The sequence below is a fragment of the Dromiciops gliroides genome, chromosome 1 (genome assembly GCF_019393635.1).
Source record: "Dromiciops gliroides isolate mDroGli1 chromosome 1, mDroGli1.pri, whole genome shotgun sequence".
Taxonomy (NCBI): domain Eukaryota; kingdom Metazoa; phylum Chordata; class Mammalia; order Microbiotheria; family Microbiotheriidae; genus Dromiciops; species Dromiciops gliroides.
In genome coordinates this window covers 752226667-752243994 of record NC_057861.1, presented here as the reverse complement: position 1 = coordinate 752243994, position 17328 = coordinate 752226667, and the positions used below count along the sequence as shown (strand labels likewise).

The 17328-nt window shown below is 38.8% G+C and overlaps 1 protein-coding gene across 2 annotated transcripts in view; it reads left to right on the top strand.

Moving 5' to 3' along the window:
• CACNA2D3 (calcium voltage-gated channel auxiliary subunit alpha2delta 3) overlaps positions 1-17328 on the top strand; it is a 1069564-nt gene that overhangs the window by 534767 nt on the left and 517469 nt on the right. For both annotated transcript variants that reach the window (XM_043978536.1, XM_043978534.1), the window contains exon 10: positions 5143-5232. In XM_043978536.1, the coding sequence (XP_043834471.1) occupies positions 5143-5232 (90 nt within the window). The remainder of the gene's footprint in view (positions 1-5142; positions 5233-17328) is intronic.

The following is a 17328-nucleotide window of genomic DNA, read 5'->3' as shown; positions in this document are numbered from 1 at the left end:
AACAAAACAAAACAAAACAAAACAACAAATCACAACCAACCTGGTTACAAAGGAGAATCAAGGAAAACTGCCATATTGGTTCACTTTGCTCAGAGTATTTAACAATCAAAGGAATTGTTGCCCTGTCTCCCCGCTCTGAGACATGAAGAGGCTGCAGACAGCAGGAAGGTTAGTTGGCTGTTATTTTAAAAAGGCGGTGCTGGATAAACTGTTGTGCTTGGATACCATTAGATGCCATTGACAGAGATGCCATAAGATCATCAGAAACCACATGCTAGGGCAGAGTTTTACCAAATCAAACTAACTCAGAGCCCTATTAATACCCAGTGCTTCCAGAGGCTTTCAAGTGCCTCTGTATTCCAAACCAGAATATGCCCAAGGGCTGCTGGCCCCACTGCTAGATCCCCACCCTGGGCTGCTCCAGAATGCCCGGCCACCTCCCAAGCTACACTGAGGCATTGTTCACCTGGGTGAATGCAGGTGTCATGAGACTCTTGCAGATTAATTAAATAGTTTCCACCTTCATTTTTTAGTGGATTGTTAAGTTCAGAATGATTAAACAGTGTTATATGGCAGCTGAGGAAGCTCGTTTTATTTCCAGTTGAACTGAGAGGTGTAGCCCTAGAGATGCAGAGCTCTAGTGAACCAAGATGCTCTGGTGCAGACCTGGGCTGCTTGAGGTCACTTATGCCTTCATCCCTCCCTCACCCCAGCCAGGGCAAAACCAGGAGCCAAGGATGGAAGTTGCAAAGAGGCAAACTAAGGCTTGGTGTAAGGGGCAGAATTTGGGGTGGGGGAGACTTACTAACACTGAGAATTGTCTAAATATGGAATGGACAGTCTCCAGAGATGATGAGCCCCCACTCCGTAGAGGTTCCCAAGCAGAGGCTGGGGGACTGCTCATGGGCAAAGTTATTGAAGTTCTTATTGCTCAGGTAGAGGTTGGACTAGTTGGCTGTCAAGGCATCCTCCAACTCTGCGATGAGATGATAAGTATTTATTAAAACTTCCAGGGTACATAAGACTTTGCAAGATACAGGGGAAAATGGGAGGACACAAGTAAAAGAATCAATCTCTTTCTCTGAGAACTCAAAGTTTCATTGTCGAAGCAGAATATACATATGCATAAACACAGAAAAGCAACCCCAAATGCAGCATGGAATTAAATAGTGAAATGTGTGGAACCCATAGTAGTATCATAGGAGCATGGGGAAGGGAGAAATTACTAGGCATTAGAATATTAAGAGTGTCAGAACTGGAAGAGACCTTGGGCATCATTTTATTCAAGATAGTCACTTGACAGAGGACACCAACAGAGGAGAAGTGATGCAAGGTCCTGTCCCTCTGTAGTACCTGAGCTCTCTCCACTACTCCCTCCTCATCGGGGTAGTCCTTTTCTCTCTATGTGAGGAAGATTTTGTGACTAATCTCAGACAGGCTTCAGAGGCTCAAGCCCAAATTTGTGGCTAGAGTTGAGAATGAAGACGTGGCACTCCAGAAGTGAATGCCTAGGGAAATGTGGTGATCTCATAGGGGCAGAGCTTTAGAGGTAAAAGGGACTTACTTCAGTGGTTACCTAGTCCACTCTCCTCATTTTATACTGGAGAAAAAAGAGCCCCAGAGAAGTGATGTGATTTGCCCAAGGAATACAGACTCTTGGTGACTGAGCCAGGATGTGAATCCAAATCTGCTGATTCCAAACCCAGTACCCCCAACTATAGATTGAATTCTTCCCATGCGCTTATGACTAGCAGAGTTGTAGGTACTTTCAGCCCTTGGAATAACCACTGCCCATCGAAGCAACACCAATATGAAATGTATTTTGTAATTCATAATAGAAAAAAAAAACAAATATGTGTTTGAGGCAAATTAGGTTCAGTTCTGTTTTGTTTTGTTTCGTTTTAACCTTGATTGGGTACTAACGTGGCTCATGGAACATATTCAGAGCAGGAAGGGGCCATGGTTTTTAGGGTTGCCACATTCTTCTACTTCACTAGAAACAACTTAGGGAGATCCCATCTCTTGATGGTCTGAAAAAGAAAAGGTGGTACTGGGATTATTACTCACTGTTGCCAAGGAGAAGCACCTCTGCTTGTGGAGAGAGATGTTATATCTCCTGGAAAGGAGAAAGGGGAATGGATGCTCTAAGGAGAAAATAGGGTAAAGCAGGACAAATTGGAAATTTCCTTATGTGACAGTTGGAGAGAGGGTGAGATTGAGCAGGCTACAGTCTGCTTTCTCCACAGCCTTCTGGAACTATACCCTTTTTTTCCTATTCCTTAACCAGTCTCTGAACTATTACTCCCTGGGCTTATTTCTACTCTGCTGAAGGAAAGCAATAAAATCATGAGTCCTTTAATTTGTGCCACCTAAATTTCTCCCACCCTGTGGCAAAATCTCATGGATCTGACCTAGTTGTACCTTTGACACCTGTGGTTCCATAAGCACAGAGCAGGACTAGAAAAACTGTCCATTAGCATCTCAGCTTTGAGGCAGAAGAAGAAACATAGTCTACATCATACACTAGGGATAAGTAACATGAAACTTAGAACAGGAATGTATTTCCTAATTGCCCATGGAAGAGCCAGATTCCATTTGGCAGGCCATGGGAGAAACAGACCAGGCTTCATAAAACAATTCACTGAGACAAGCCACCTGATAAGTCCAACTATTTAGTGTAGAGTTTTCCGTGACAAAATGTACTCAAATTATAATGAGTGGGTGTTCCTCTCTAGTTCTTGATTGCATGTTCTGGGCATAACCAGGAGCCCAAGAATATGGGCAGAAAAACCATAGCACTTGTTTGGGCACTTACCCCAAAACATTTCCCATTCGGTTTTCTACTTTCTTCTCCCTCCTAACACCTCTAACGAGTGTCCTCATGTGACTAGGGAAAGAATTGTTCATCTTAATGAAAAAGACTCAGGATGAATCAAGTGGGAAAAAAGAAATATCGATTCCATTGTGCTCTTTTCCCTGACCTTCTGGAGTGTCCCTGTCTATATGTTTGCCTTTCTCTGCCTCTACATCTCACTCTGTAATATGAAAGACAAAGAGGCAGTGGGCAGGAGAATTGTACTCAGAATGAGAAAGATGTGGGATTTAGTCTTTCCTCTTACATAAAATGAATGTGAGACTTTGAAATAATCACTGAATTACTTTAGGCCATTCTCTAACCCTTTAAATTGCAAATAAGGTGATGAACTATACTAGCAGATGGCATTTCTTCATTTATGAGCTTCCTACATCAAAAAATAAATCCATATGCACATCTGCCTGTCTCTCTATCTGTCTGTCTATTCATCCATCCATCATCTATCTATCCACCTATCAATTTATCCAACCATCCATCCATCCATCCATCCATTTCTCCATCCATCAATCTCTCTCAGAGACAGAAATTCAGAGAGACAAAGAAACACACATAAACACACAGATCTTCAATTCTGTCTTGGTCCTGATTTAAGGTCAGAAATCTAGTCATTAATTTAACAAAAATGGGAGGATTTTCTCATTATTTAAACAGACATGTAGTTCTCCCTAAATCACCACATATTGTCCTATGTAGTAGCCTGCCCAAATTTTGGGATGTCACACCCACACACCCACACACACACCCACACACACACACACACACAGAGCAATAAGATTGGTGATCATCCAGGGCACTCATTCTTTGAGAAAAGCAAAAAAGAATGATGGTTGATGGCCAGGTAACCATGATAACTGGGGCCAAATTTCTCTATCATTTTTCAATGTCCCACCTAGCTTCTCTCTTTGCCAGTAATCATTCAGAAAGGATAAGGTGTCCTGAAATAGCTTTTCCAATGAATGAATGAATGAATGTATGAATCTGTACTTATTTAGTGCTTACTTTTTGCCAGATACTGTGATAAACTCTGGGGCCAGAACCACAAACAAGTAATATAGTCTATGCAGAAGGAACTTACATTCTAACAGGAGAAGGTATAACATAAAGGGAAATCAGAGGTAGAAGGAGAGGGGTGGCAAGGGTACAATACCAGGTGCTGAAAGGAGATCTCTCAGAGCCCAAGTGCCCAGGACTGGTGTCTGAATTCTTATGGGGGTAGAAGGAAGAAGATGGTGAGTGTGTAGGCACTGTGTTTTAGAAGTGACATTAACTCACCTGGCCAAATGCTATGGTAGAACCCAGTCTAATTGTTGGACGAAATTATGTCTTCATCTTATAAACAGTTTCCTGCTCCCAGCTTTTCTGCCTTACCAATGCCTCTTCATTCTCTTCCTTCCCTTTTCTGTTGGACCAAAATAAAGGGAGAGTTTAGGCCTGGCTACCTCCTCTTCCCCTCCGATAAAAATCTACTTTACCTAGAGGAGCAGGATGCGAAATGGGGCCTGCACTTCTGATGCTTCCTTCTTCTTTTCTCCTCTGAAGGAAGCTCAATAATCAGTGACATTTAGAGGATGCTTTATGGTCAGCAGAGCACCTTTGTTTACAGGGGCAGCCCCACATTGCTTGGCCAGTTGCCTTTTGATCATCACCATTACCATCACATCTCACCAGAGAGTTCTGATTTCAAGCATTTGAGAAACTGTCACATGGAAAAGTGATTAAATTCATTTTGTCTGGCCCCAGAGGGCAGAACTAGGAGTAATGGGTAGAAGTTACAAAGGGGGCAAATTTAGCCTTAAGACTAAATTAAAGTAGTCTCAAAGTGGAATGGTTTGCCTCAAGAGGTACTGGCTTCTGGTGACTGGAAGCCTTCAAGAAAAGACTGGATGATTAATTCTCATCCTTGTGCACTATAGAAAGGACTTTTGGGTAGACACAGTTTGGATGAGATGCTGAACATCTTGACCAACTTACATTCTGTGACTGTCTTATCTCTGTACTGACTACCTCCCTCTCCCATCTCTCATGTCAACATCATCACCATCACCATAATTTTTAAAAGAAAAAACATAGTATAATGGTACTGCCTATTCAATATAACTTTTCCATTTCGATTATTATAACGTACAGATGAGAAGGAAAGAAGGTAATCTTCCTCCTAAGTTTTAAGGATCTCAAAATCTCCTTTTGGTTTTGCCCCTGCCACTGAATTCTAGGATGCCATTAATGCTAACATAATCAATAAACATTTTCTTGTTTTGTCATTTCAGCATTTCAGAGAACACCTGGACAAACTTTCTGCCAAAGGAATTGGGATGCTGGACGTTGCTTTGAATGAGGCCTTCAGTGTGCTCAGTGAAGTAAGCTTCTGATTTGCGTTTCTCATTGAGAGAACACAGGCCTTTAAAAATGTGTTATTATACACATGCATATATACATACATATTTGCATGTACATATATACACATGCAGCATATGCATATGCACATCTACATGAACATCCACACATATACATACACACACACATATGACTTGAGTTCAAATCTGATCTGACACTTACTAGCTGTGTGATACTGGAGCAGTCACTTAACCCTGTTTGCCTCAGTTTCGTCATTTGTAAAATGAGCTGGAGAAGGAAATGGCGAACCACTCCAGTATTTTTGCCAAGAAAACCCCAAATGGGGTCATAGAGTCAAATATGACTGAAATGATAGACAACATGCATAATACATGTCTCTGTGTATGTATGCATGTGTGCATACACAAATATCTGTTGTTATCAGGCCATGTAGACAGAACCAAATCAATTCTGTTCAAGCCAAGAGGGATATACTAAGGGCCTCCCATGTGCCAAGTGCTGGGCTACGCTGTGAACATTTCAAGACAAAAATGAGACAACCCCTGGCCTAGGATGTTTACATTTGTGACTACTTAGATCCTATGGAGTTCCTACATTCCTCTCAAAATCAGACTGGTTTGGAATGTGGTCCAGTTATTTTGGTCATCGTGAACATACAGGTGTGAAAGGGCCAGTGTGTATGGCCAAATCTACCGCTTGAGGTGCTGGATTACACAAAGGCAGCTCAGAATCATCATTATTAACATTGTCACCATCATCAAAACTAACATTTCAATGGCTCTCTAAAATGTGCAAAGCCCTTCCCATCTGTCAATTCACTTGAGTCAGACAACAATCCTGGGAGGCAGGAGATATTTCTATTCCAATTTTACAGATGGGGAATTTGAGGCTGAGAAAACTTTGGTGATTTGCCCAGGATCACACATGGGTTCATTATTTGCTCTTGTTCAGTTTATGTTTCCAAGATCTATAGTCAATGTCACATGCTTCTGCTCTTTACCAAAGTTTACAATTCCTTCAAAGATGAGAATGCTTTGATCTTTTGAATATAATTTTTCTTCAGAAATAGTTTTATAAATATATTTTGTCTTTACATTTGAATTTCCAGATTTTACACTCCTTTTTCTCCCAAATGAACTCCCTTTAAAGTATGCCCAATTAAATAACAGTGGCCAAGTGTTACAGGGAATGTAACATTCTCCACACATGGTTGACCAACTCTCTGCCAAAAGGAGGGATGTGTTCCCTCATCTCTTATTTTCATAAACCAAAATGGCTCTTTCTAATAGCTCTATAATCAGCTTTATTTTAGTATTTTTCATTTACATTATTGTAATCATTATGCATACTTTTTCCCTGATTTTAATACGTTAGATCTTTCATACATCTTCCTCTTTCTTTTCATTTTTATCAGTTCTTCACAATTTATTACTTATGATACAATAGAGTTCTGTTAAACTACATCTTACAATTAGTTTATTATAAGTCAAAAAACTGTCACTTGTCAAGGTTTTCCACAACAAATGCTACGACTATGAATATTCTCATATATGTGGGCCCTTTCTTTCTATTTTTGCCCTCTCTGGGGTATATGCATGGTAGTGAAATCACTGCCTCAGAGGATATAAACAGTATGGTGAATGTTCTTCCCAAATTCAAATTTTTTTTTTTCCAGTTTGTAGCCTCATCGACAGTGTGTATGTGTTCCTTTAGCGCCATTCAATTTCCATCATTTATTATCTTTAGCACTTTGGAATGTCATTTCCTCAGCTTAAAATCCTGAAAAGTCTTTTCTTGTTTCTATACCAAAACAAAGAGCTGCTTTAAAATCATAATAAATGTTCCTATTCCTAGTATATTGTACATTTAAGTTACCATTTCAGGCTCAGTTCTATGATACTGTATAGAATCCAGGTAAGGTGAATGGCCACCTCCTTCCCATCTTGTGAAATGATACCACTATTGTAAAAAGAGCTGAGCTTCTGGATGAGAAAGGATTAACATTTAAATAAAAGCCATACTTCTCTGAGGCATTTGATTTAACAAAAGTAGAACAACCCAATGAACAGTGACTGGGAAAGGACCTTGATTTCCTTGATGTTCTTGCCCTGTGTGGAATAGAACATCAGGCTTCTTTTTTTAGTGAATCTCCCCTAAGTAGTATCACTAGAATCAATAGCCCTGTGGATTCAAAGCCTCCTTCTAAATGGCATTAATGTAAAAGAGAAGTATGAAGTAATAATGAACAGAAAGTAGGAGTTCTCTGGTTCTTACTATGTTAATTTCCCTGACACTGACTGGGGATGCAGTCATGCTTAGCATCCTCTCAAAGCCTGATCTATTCTGAGGTAGCCAATCATTATTTGGGGGACATTCTGTTGCTTTGGCCACCACATATATTTTAACAGCTCACTAATAGTTCCAAAGCACAGAACAAAGCCTGTAAATTCTGGGCTGAGCTCTGTACCAATATGTTGCCAAGGTCCCAGAAAGCTGAGCGCTGTGTTCCAGCAAAAAGTTTTCCAATGACCCTCAAATGACTTGGTGCCACTGAAAACATTTATTTTGCCGGATCAGTGCCCAAGTGCCCACATCAGGAGAAATAAATTCTGAGTTCTTTGAAGAAAGCTAAGGGATACATTGACCTCCAACATCCTGGATAGCTGACAAAACATATTTTGAGACCTCTTGAGGATTCCTGTCATGTTGTGGAATTCATATTCTGCCTCTGAGTCTCTAGACTTCTGGGCTGGGATTCTGCTACATGCTAGGGGTATACCACAAACCCAGGTTTAAATGAGATTGTCTTAGCATGTCAGAAATGAAAGCTTCTTTGATGAGGTCCAGGACAGGGTGGCCCAAAGAATCAGGGACATTATCATAACTAAGTCCAACAATTCATTCCAACAAGCACTGACTCAGAGACTAGGATGAACCAAATTCATTGTTGGCCATGGGAATGCAAACACACACACACACACACACACACACACACACACATACACACACACATGCACACACACACGCGCACGCGTGCACACACACACACACACAAAACAAAACAAAACAAAAAAACTGGAATCTTTTCTCCCCTGGAACAACATACTTTCTACTAGAGGGATATAGTACGTATAGAGTTTAATTAAGTTAACAGATAATATCAGGTTATTTCAGTAGATGAAGACCAACAAATGGGAGGATTAAGAAAAAGAGCACTGAATATATAAAATGCTATCACATGGTAGCAGGATTAGACTGAGCACCCAAGGACCATAGATTTATAGCTGTAAAAGACCTCAGAGGTCATGTAAACCATGCTCCTCATTTTACCATTTAGAAAATGCAAGTTAAGTACTTGCCCAGAGACAAATAAAACAGTTTATATTCCACTAAAAAAAAAGATCCTATGGTAGTGATCACAAATAATGAACCTGGCAGAAGAAATAAAATAAAATGTATCATATTTCATTAAAAAAAATTAAGCCAATCACTGGGGCTCCCTCTTCTCCTCTGCTCTTCATCTAACATCAATCCAGTATCTTCAGTCACTATCTCCTCCTTTATTCTTGTATCTATCTATCGTAAGTATCAGAGCCAAGATTTGAACCTAAAATTCCCAATAGAAAGTGAGTTTCATTAGGACAGACACTGGTTGTTTATTTGTTGGTTTGATTTTCTTAACACTATGTCTGTGTGTATCATAAGCACTCTATAAATGCTTGGCAATTAGAAATGATTTGGTAACTTTGGAGAGCGAATTTCAACTGAATGAGATTGGAAGCCAGATCACTAAAAAGTTAAAAAGACATTGAGAAGAAAGGGTGATTATACATTGCCTTTTCAAGGACTTTAGCTTTAAATGGGAGAAGAGATATAGGATGGTAGCTAGTGGGTAAAGACATTGTATGAGGGTTTTTTGTTTTCTTTTTTTTCTGAGATTTGATGATACATGGACATATTTGTAGGAAGCAGAGAAGCAACCAGTATACAGGGAGAGATTGAAAATTAGTGAAAGGATAGGTATGATCAAGGAGGCTATGTACTAGGAAAGAAAGGATGCATTAAGTTGACTGGTGCATGTAAAGGGCTTTGCTTTGTCAAGGAGTAGGATATCTCTATACAAAACAAGAATAAAGGAGGAGACAGTGATTGAAGACACTGGATTGATGTTAAATGAAGAGCAGAGGAAAGGAGGGAGTGCCAGTGATTGGTTTCATATTTTTTAGTGAAATATGATGCATTTTATTTCTTCTGGCAGGTTCATCATGTGTGATCTCCACCAAAGGACTTTTTTTTGAATGGAATATAAACTCCTTTATGGCAATTACTGTTTTATTTGTCTCTGTATTCCCAGCATCTCACACAGGGCCTGGCACATGGTAAATGATTATCAAATCCTCATTAATTGGCTATTTTCATACCTCTTCATCTTATTCCTCCTTCTGCCTAGGTGGTCCATAGAGATCCACCATGACAATATTAACTTTGTTTCTCCTTTAGTTTCAGAATTATTCTCTTCTATGTTTCAGACCTTGAGTTCTTGAGTTTCTTCATATAAATATTTCTGCTTTATATAGAAGACTGTTCCACCTCATTTATCTGTTATGTTCTTCTAAATAATATATGCCCTTCCCGAACTGGATTCCTGTCCTATTCAAGCATTTTACAGTGACACCTATAATATCAAATTTAATTTCTTCCATTAAGACCTCTAGTTTACCCTATTCATTAACCATATTCTATGCACTCATATATAGACTTTTGAGGTCATAGTTTTTAATGCTTTCTTTGTGTTTGAATATTTATTTTTCTCTTCATTTTATAGTTGTACTCACATTTATAAAAATATTGTATAGATTTCAGTGGAAAGGTGCTTATTTTTTCCCTTTTACCCTAGTTTAAAGACCTTGTCAGATTTGGGAGACTTCAAACTAATCTATTGGCCAGCATTTATTAAGCATCATGTTGTCAGTCACTGTGCCAAAAACAAAACTGAAATTGTTCCTCCATCAAGGAGCTTCCTTTATATCAAAGGAAGTTATATGTGCAAATAGATAGATATAGATATATACATATATATACACATACACATATACATATTCATATAAAGGTACATATAGATATATGTGTAGGTATGTGAAATAGACACCAAACAGATTCTGTCTGCCTAGGGCAGGACACTAGAAGTTGGGGTGATAAGGAGATGCTTCACGTAAAAATTAGTCTTTGAGATGAGGTTTTAGAAAAAATGGGGTTTTTTTGTTTGTTTTATAAAATTCCCTCTACAACCTCTTCACATCTAATATGCTCTTCATTCCTTTGCCAATAATGTAGTTTGCTCACTTATATACCTTAACTATTCTCTTGGAATGTGTTAACTGGGAAAATAAAAGATGAATGCTACCCCTCTAAGAAGTATTTACAATTTCTTAGGAGACTCAAATACTGTAAAGTCTAAAAGATTCAGAGGAATGACTAGACATTGGAAAAAAGCTCAGTTTGCCACCTGAAAGTAGACACATTTTTGAACAATTCCTAAATGGGATGGGCTGTTTGAAGGGATGGTCATTTAGAGGTTGAGTGATGGTTGATGTTGTAGGTGAGTTGCTCATTCAGGTATAGTTTGGATTAGATGCCAATTGATGTTCCTTTCATCTCTAATGTTTTGTGATTCTCTGAGGCCTTGGGACTGTCCCATGCTCCTGAAAAATAACAGTATATATGTATATTTTTTCTCATGTATCCATAACCAAGTATGCATCTTAACCTGTTCTTTACACATGGCATTCCACATTCCATCTCCATCCCTTTGTACTGGCCCATTGACTGTCCCTCATGCCTGGAATGCACTCCCTTCTTACCTCTACCTCTACCTTAAAAAGTCTCTCTCTTCCTTTAAGATGCAGCTCAAGCATTATCTTCTGCATAAGACTTTTCCACATTCCCATACCACCAAACTGCTAGAGCCCTCCATCCCTAAATAAGTTGTATTTAACTACTATATATGTGTGTATATATTTGCATTTATTAACTTAATATTTAAGTTCTATACACACAGACACAAATTCTATATTTACTTCTCGATTATAATGTAAGCTCCCCGAGAATAAAGTTTTTTTCTTTCATATTTGTATCTACAGTGCCTAGTATAGGTACTAAATAAACCTTTGCTATTAATTAATTAATAACTTTCCCTTTCCCTATTGTGCCTGCCTCTCTCTCTCTCTCTCTCTCTCTCTCTCTCTCTCTCTCTCTCTCTCTCTCTATATATATATATATATATATATATATATATATATATATATATATATATACACACACACACACACACACACACACATACATATGGGAAAGTTGACAACATGATCAATGAATTACAAACCTCTGATAGCAAGAAACTTAGACTCATATGTTTAGAAATGGAAGAGACCTTTTAATTGATCTTATTTAACCCCTGAGTTTTCCAAATGAAGCAAAAGAAGCCTAGAAAGGTTGAGACCCTTGCCCAAAGTCACACAGATAGTACATGGAAAACCAGGGATTCTCAGACTTAGGTTCTTTGACTCCAAAGCCAGGTTTGTTGCCCATCCAATCTCTCAGTCATAATGGGTTGTCCAAAGCATTCTAGATGAAAAGGATACACTCCTAACTAAGTTCTAAAGCCCCTGTTTGATATCATTTGAGGGTAAGATTGTTGAGTACAAGCATCTCTTCTTTTGAAGTTTTATCCCATACTGCACTTGGTGTCACAGATAGAAATATTTCTGGCATGTCCTCACTCTTCTGTCATTTTAACCAGTAATGTCTTTTGATGAGCACAGAGCTGGTTAATTTGCCATGAAATAGCCAGGTTTCTCTATTTTCTACTTCATCAATATGACCTTTAAACACTCATATTCATTTCTTTGGAGTTCCTGCATCTCTGCATTCATACACAAAGGTGTACAATTAAAATTCTGGCTGGCATTTGAGGATGGTTCAGGGGTGATGGTAATTAACCCAAGTAAATTTTGCCTTGCAATCACCTGCATTTTGTGTTCTACACTGGCTTAGCTCACTCAAAGATTTGTAGCTGCTGAGACTCACATCTTTGAAAAGACTGTAGGAATGCACTTCTGAGTTCCTTCCAACCACTGATTTATGCTGTATTCATCTGAGTCTGTAGGAATCAGGAATGGCTGGCTTTGCTAGTTAGTACCTACCTTATCATGTGACAACAGCAATTATCTTTCTTAGGATTGAATACCATCTTTGCCGTGATTACCTTAATTTTTTTTTCTAAGCCAATTAAACAAAATTCTGTGACATTTCAACGATGGTTAATCACAACCAAACGCTCTAAATGTCAGGATGCATCGAAATTTTCCCTTCTAACTGATGAATCACTGAGTTAATTGTTGTTCATCATAGGGTTCTTGTCATCGTTATTATTATGGAAAACACTTTCATCATTCTTGCTATTCAATAAAGTTCTAGACAAATATGAAGAGAAGAGATATTGCTCATCAAAGCATTTGAATGCAATTGCATTCTTCAAAATACTCAAACAGCAGATTAGTATGTAGAATAATGTGGTCCCAGGCAGAGGAAAGTAATGTTTTAAAAAATAAACAGCTTGCAATAGTCTCTTCTGCCCTTCTCTCTCTCTCTCTCTCTCTCTCTCTCTCTCTCTCTCTCTCTCTCTCTCTCTCTCTCTCTCTCTCTTTTTTTCCTGATCTCTCTAGGGAAATCTTTTTTTTTAAGAGAGAATTTTCCAGGGTATTTCTTTACAAACAAGTTACAATTAAAAAAAAAATCCAGAAAGCCTCTCTGAAGACTTCTTGATTCACTGGCTTTTAAGAGTTGGGCCATTATCAAAGCCTGGATGATCCAGCCCAAGGATGGCCAGGCCTGCCTTTGTTGTTGGTATGAAGATCATGATCCTCTCTGAGATGGTGCAGTGGGTTTAAAACATGTCTGCTCCAATGCAGCAGAGGTGGCCAAACAGATGTCTAGTACCTGGGACTTTGAGCCTTGGGGCACATTTGTGTTTTACCTACATCTTGGGATCTCTTTACCTCAGTGTTGGCACAGTCACCATCCTTCATTTTTTTTTCAGGGCAATTGGGGTTAATTGACTTGCCTAGGGTCACACAGCTAGTAAGTGTTAAGTGTCTGAGGTCGGATTTTAACTCAGGTACTCCTGAATCCAGGGCTGGTGCTTTATCCACTGTACCACCTAGCTGCCCAAACCATCCTTCATTTCTTTTTCTTTCTTTCTTTTTTTTTTTTTACATATAAGGTATTTTATTTTTTCTGTTACATGTAAAGATAGTTCTCAACTTTTGTTTATACAGGCTTTACAATTTCAGATTTTTCTCCCTCCCTCCCCTCCCTCCCCCCTCCCCTAGACAGCAGGTAATCTGATATAGGTTATATCTATATATCTATATACATATACATATACATATATATACACACACATATATATATATCCATAATAACATTAATCCTATTTCTGCATTAATCCTGTTATAAGAGAAAAAATCAGGGCAGTAATGCAAAACCTCAAAATAGAAAAAAAAAACAGCACCCAAAACAAAAGAAATAGTATGGTTCAGGCCAATGGTATCCCAAAGGTTGATGAACAGCCCTAAAAGGGACTCAGAAATCCCACACACCAGAGGTGCTAATTCTCCATGAACAACCCATATACCCCAATGTGGGCCCTAACTTTCTAGGAAATGCAACTCTTTATCAAGGCAATTCTGGGTTGCAAAGTTAAACTCTTATTAAAAACTTCAGGTAGAAGGAAGAAGAATCAAGATAGTGAAAACCATGTGAGATTGTTTTGTGAACTAGTTAAAGGGCAGTCATCTTGCCCAAGGCTATGAATTTCCCCAATCTCTGCTATCTTAAGGTTTGGTTTCTTTCAGAGGACACACCTTTATGTTTAATCACTGCATTCATACCTATAAGACATTTTTCTCTAAACTTTCTTCAAGGGCCACATATGCTGCTTTGAAGGAGATCACATGACCTTAGTACCACAGACAAACAGTCCCTGCTCTAAGGCAAGCATTCTGTTTGAATTAAAACCATTGGGGTGAGTTGGAAAGCTAATGAATTTTAAAGTCCCTTGAATCAGTGACTAACCAAACCTGCACCAGGACATCTTGGGAATCATGAAATTCAGACTCTAAAATGCAGAGATGTGGATTTATCACTTTAATGGCTACATTTCTGGCCCACTTGAGGTCCAAATATTCTCTTGTTTTACATGATCAGTCAGTCTCCATCCATCCAGAAACAGCCTCTTTGTATTTCATATTAGGCCCTTATTTATTTTTCTTAGATGCATTTTTTTTTAAATTTTAGAAGTCTCTCAGTTCATATAATCCATAGCGATAGGATTGAACATTTTACCAGTCAAAACTTACTTATTAAGCACTTGCTCTGTGCTGGCTAATTGTCTCTTGCACACTACTTCCCTTACTGGGCTCTCCATTCTAGCCAAACTGGCCCATTTGCTATTCTCCAAACTGGGCATGTCATGTCACATTACCATATCTTTGCACTTACCATCCCCTCATATATGGAATGCACTTCAAGCTTACCTGTATTTCTTAGAATACCTACCTTCTTTGTGAACTCAGCTCATTCACTACTTCCTATAGGAAGCCTGATCTTCCCCCCCTTAGTTAATGTTCTCTCTCTCCAATTTTTACAAATATGCTTATCATCTCTTTCAAAGAATTATTGATTTTTCATGACTTTTTTCGAATCTATTTCCAAATGCATACTTCTTTCTTGTTTCATTTAAAATAATTATAAGAGACACCAGTTCTGGGCAAACATATTATTCATTTATGAATCCATACAGGTAAGGGATTGACAAAATAGCTCCCTAACTTCTCATGGTCCCAAGTGAAAGAGAATGACTACTTTTCTAGGTTTTTATCCCTTTTTGATAAGGCGTGGGTCACTATACATCAATCAAGTCTAATTGGTTCATCTAATTGAAGGTGGATTAGATCAGGTCAGAAGGACTGAACTTCCCCTTGATTCTGGAAATCTCTCTATATATGGTAATCAATCCAAATAATTCAGAACACACCCAGACTTCCTGGCTACTTATCTTGCTGTGGTCCTGAGGGGGATAGTGAGTTTGGCTGACAGCAAGTACCAGAAAGGCAAATCTGAATTTCCCTAAATACAGGTCATTATTTTCTCACATTCCTGATCCTCAAAAATCCTTTACTTATAACAAATTATAAAGAAGGAGGGGAAACAAAAGTTCAGCCAAGTTAAAAAACATATTTGAAAAATCTGACACATATACATGCTTTACATATAGACCCCCACCTCTGCAAACACATCAGGAGAGTGGCTTCTCATATCTCTTATTTGGGGGTAATAACAGTCATTATAATTCCATTACATTAAGTTATAATTGATTTGTTGTTGTTCTTTTAATTTATTTTGTTGTAATCATTCTATGTAGCTAGGTGGCAGAATGGATAGAGCACTGGGCTTAGAATGAGGGAGTCTAAGGGGCAGCTAGGTGCTGCAGTGGATAAAGCATGGTCCCTGGATTCAGGAAGACCTGAGTTCAAATCCAGCCTCAGACACTTGATCCTTACTAGCTGTGTGACCCTGGGCAAGTCACTTAACCCTCATTGTCTGGCCAAAAAAATAAATAAATAATAGGATAAGGGGGACTAATCGTCATGATTTCAAATCCAACCTCAGACACTTACTAGCAGTGTCACCCTGGACAAGTCATTTAACCCTGTTTGCCTCAGTTTCTCTTCTGTAAAATAAACTGGAAAAGAGAATGAGAAACCACTCCAATATCTTTGCCAAGAAAAGCCCAATTAGGGGTCACAAAGAGTCATATATGAATGAAAAATGATTGAAAAAGAGTCATTAGATACAGGATATTACTTTCTTAGTTGTTTGCTTCACTGTGAATCACATCATGTCTTTTTCCCAGGCTTCTCTGTATTCATCATTTTCAGCATTTCTTACAACACTGTAAGATCCTATTACATTTATATCCCACAACTTGTTTAGTTATTTCCTAATCAATGGGCATGTACTTTGTTTCCCAGTTCTTGGCTATTACAAAAAAGCGCTGCTCTAAATATATGTGTATGGGGACTTTTTCATCATCTACATCCTTGGCCTATAAATATAGTAGTATAGCAATCTACTTATGGTTTTATCACCTTAGTAAAACATACTCTCTTTCAAATCACAGAATTTATTTCCTTATTTCCCTCCTTTCTTTCTTTTCCTCTCTTTCTTTCTTCCTTCCTTCCTTCCTTCCTTCCTTCCTTCCCTCCTTCCTTCCTTCCTTCCTTCCTTCCTTCCTTCCTTCCTTCCTTCCTTCCTTCCTTCCTCCCTCCCTCCCTCCCTCCCTCCCTCCCTCCCTCCCTCCCTCCCTCCCTCCCTTCCTTCCTTCCTTCCTTCCTTCCTTCCTTCCTTCCTTCCTTCCTTCCTTCCTTCCTTCCTTCCTTCCTTCCTTCCTTCCTTCCTTCCTTCCTTTCTTTCCTTTTTCTTCCTCCCTTTCTTCCTTCTTTTCTTTTACTTTCTTTCTTCTTTCTTTCTCTCTCTCACCTTCTCTTCCTTCCTTCTTCCCTCTCTCCCTCTCTTTCTTCCTTTCTTCCTCTTCTTTCATGTTCACTTGCTTTCTTGCTTTATCACTTTTTTTCTATCCCCAGTTCTTAGAACAGTGTCTTTCACATAGTAGATGCTTAAAAATGCTTTTGGGATTGATTTAGATTATATTCTTTTGTGGTCCTATTTTAAAGAACTGACAATCCACAAATACTTATTAAGTGCTTCCATTAAGTGCCAGGCACTGTTCTGGGTGCTGAAAATGTATAAGGAAAAAAAAAAAACATTCATCCATGTTTGGAATCAGCTCTGATGCACAAATGAGAAGTTTCTAGATTCAATTCACCATTTCTTTTTTTTTGAGGGGGGGGCAATTGGGGTTAAGTGACTTGCCCAGGGTCACACAGCTAGTAAGTGTTAAGTGTCTGAGGCTGGATTTGAACTCAGGTACTCCTGAATCCAGGGCCAGTGCTCTATCCACTGAACCATCTAGCTGC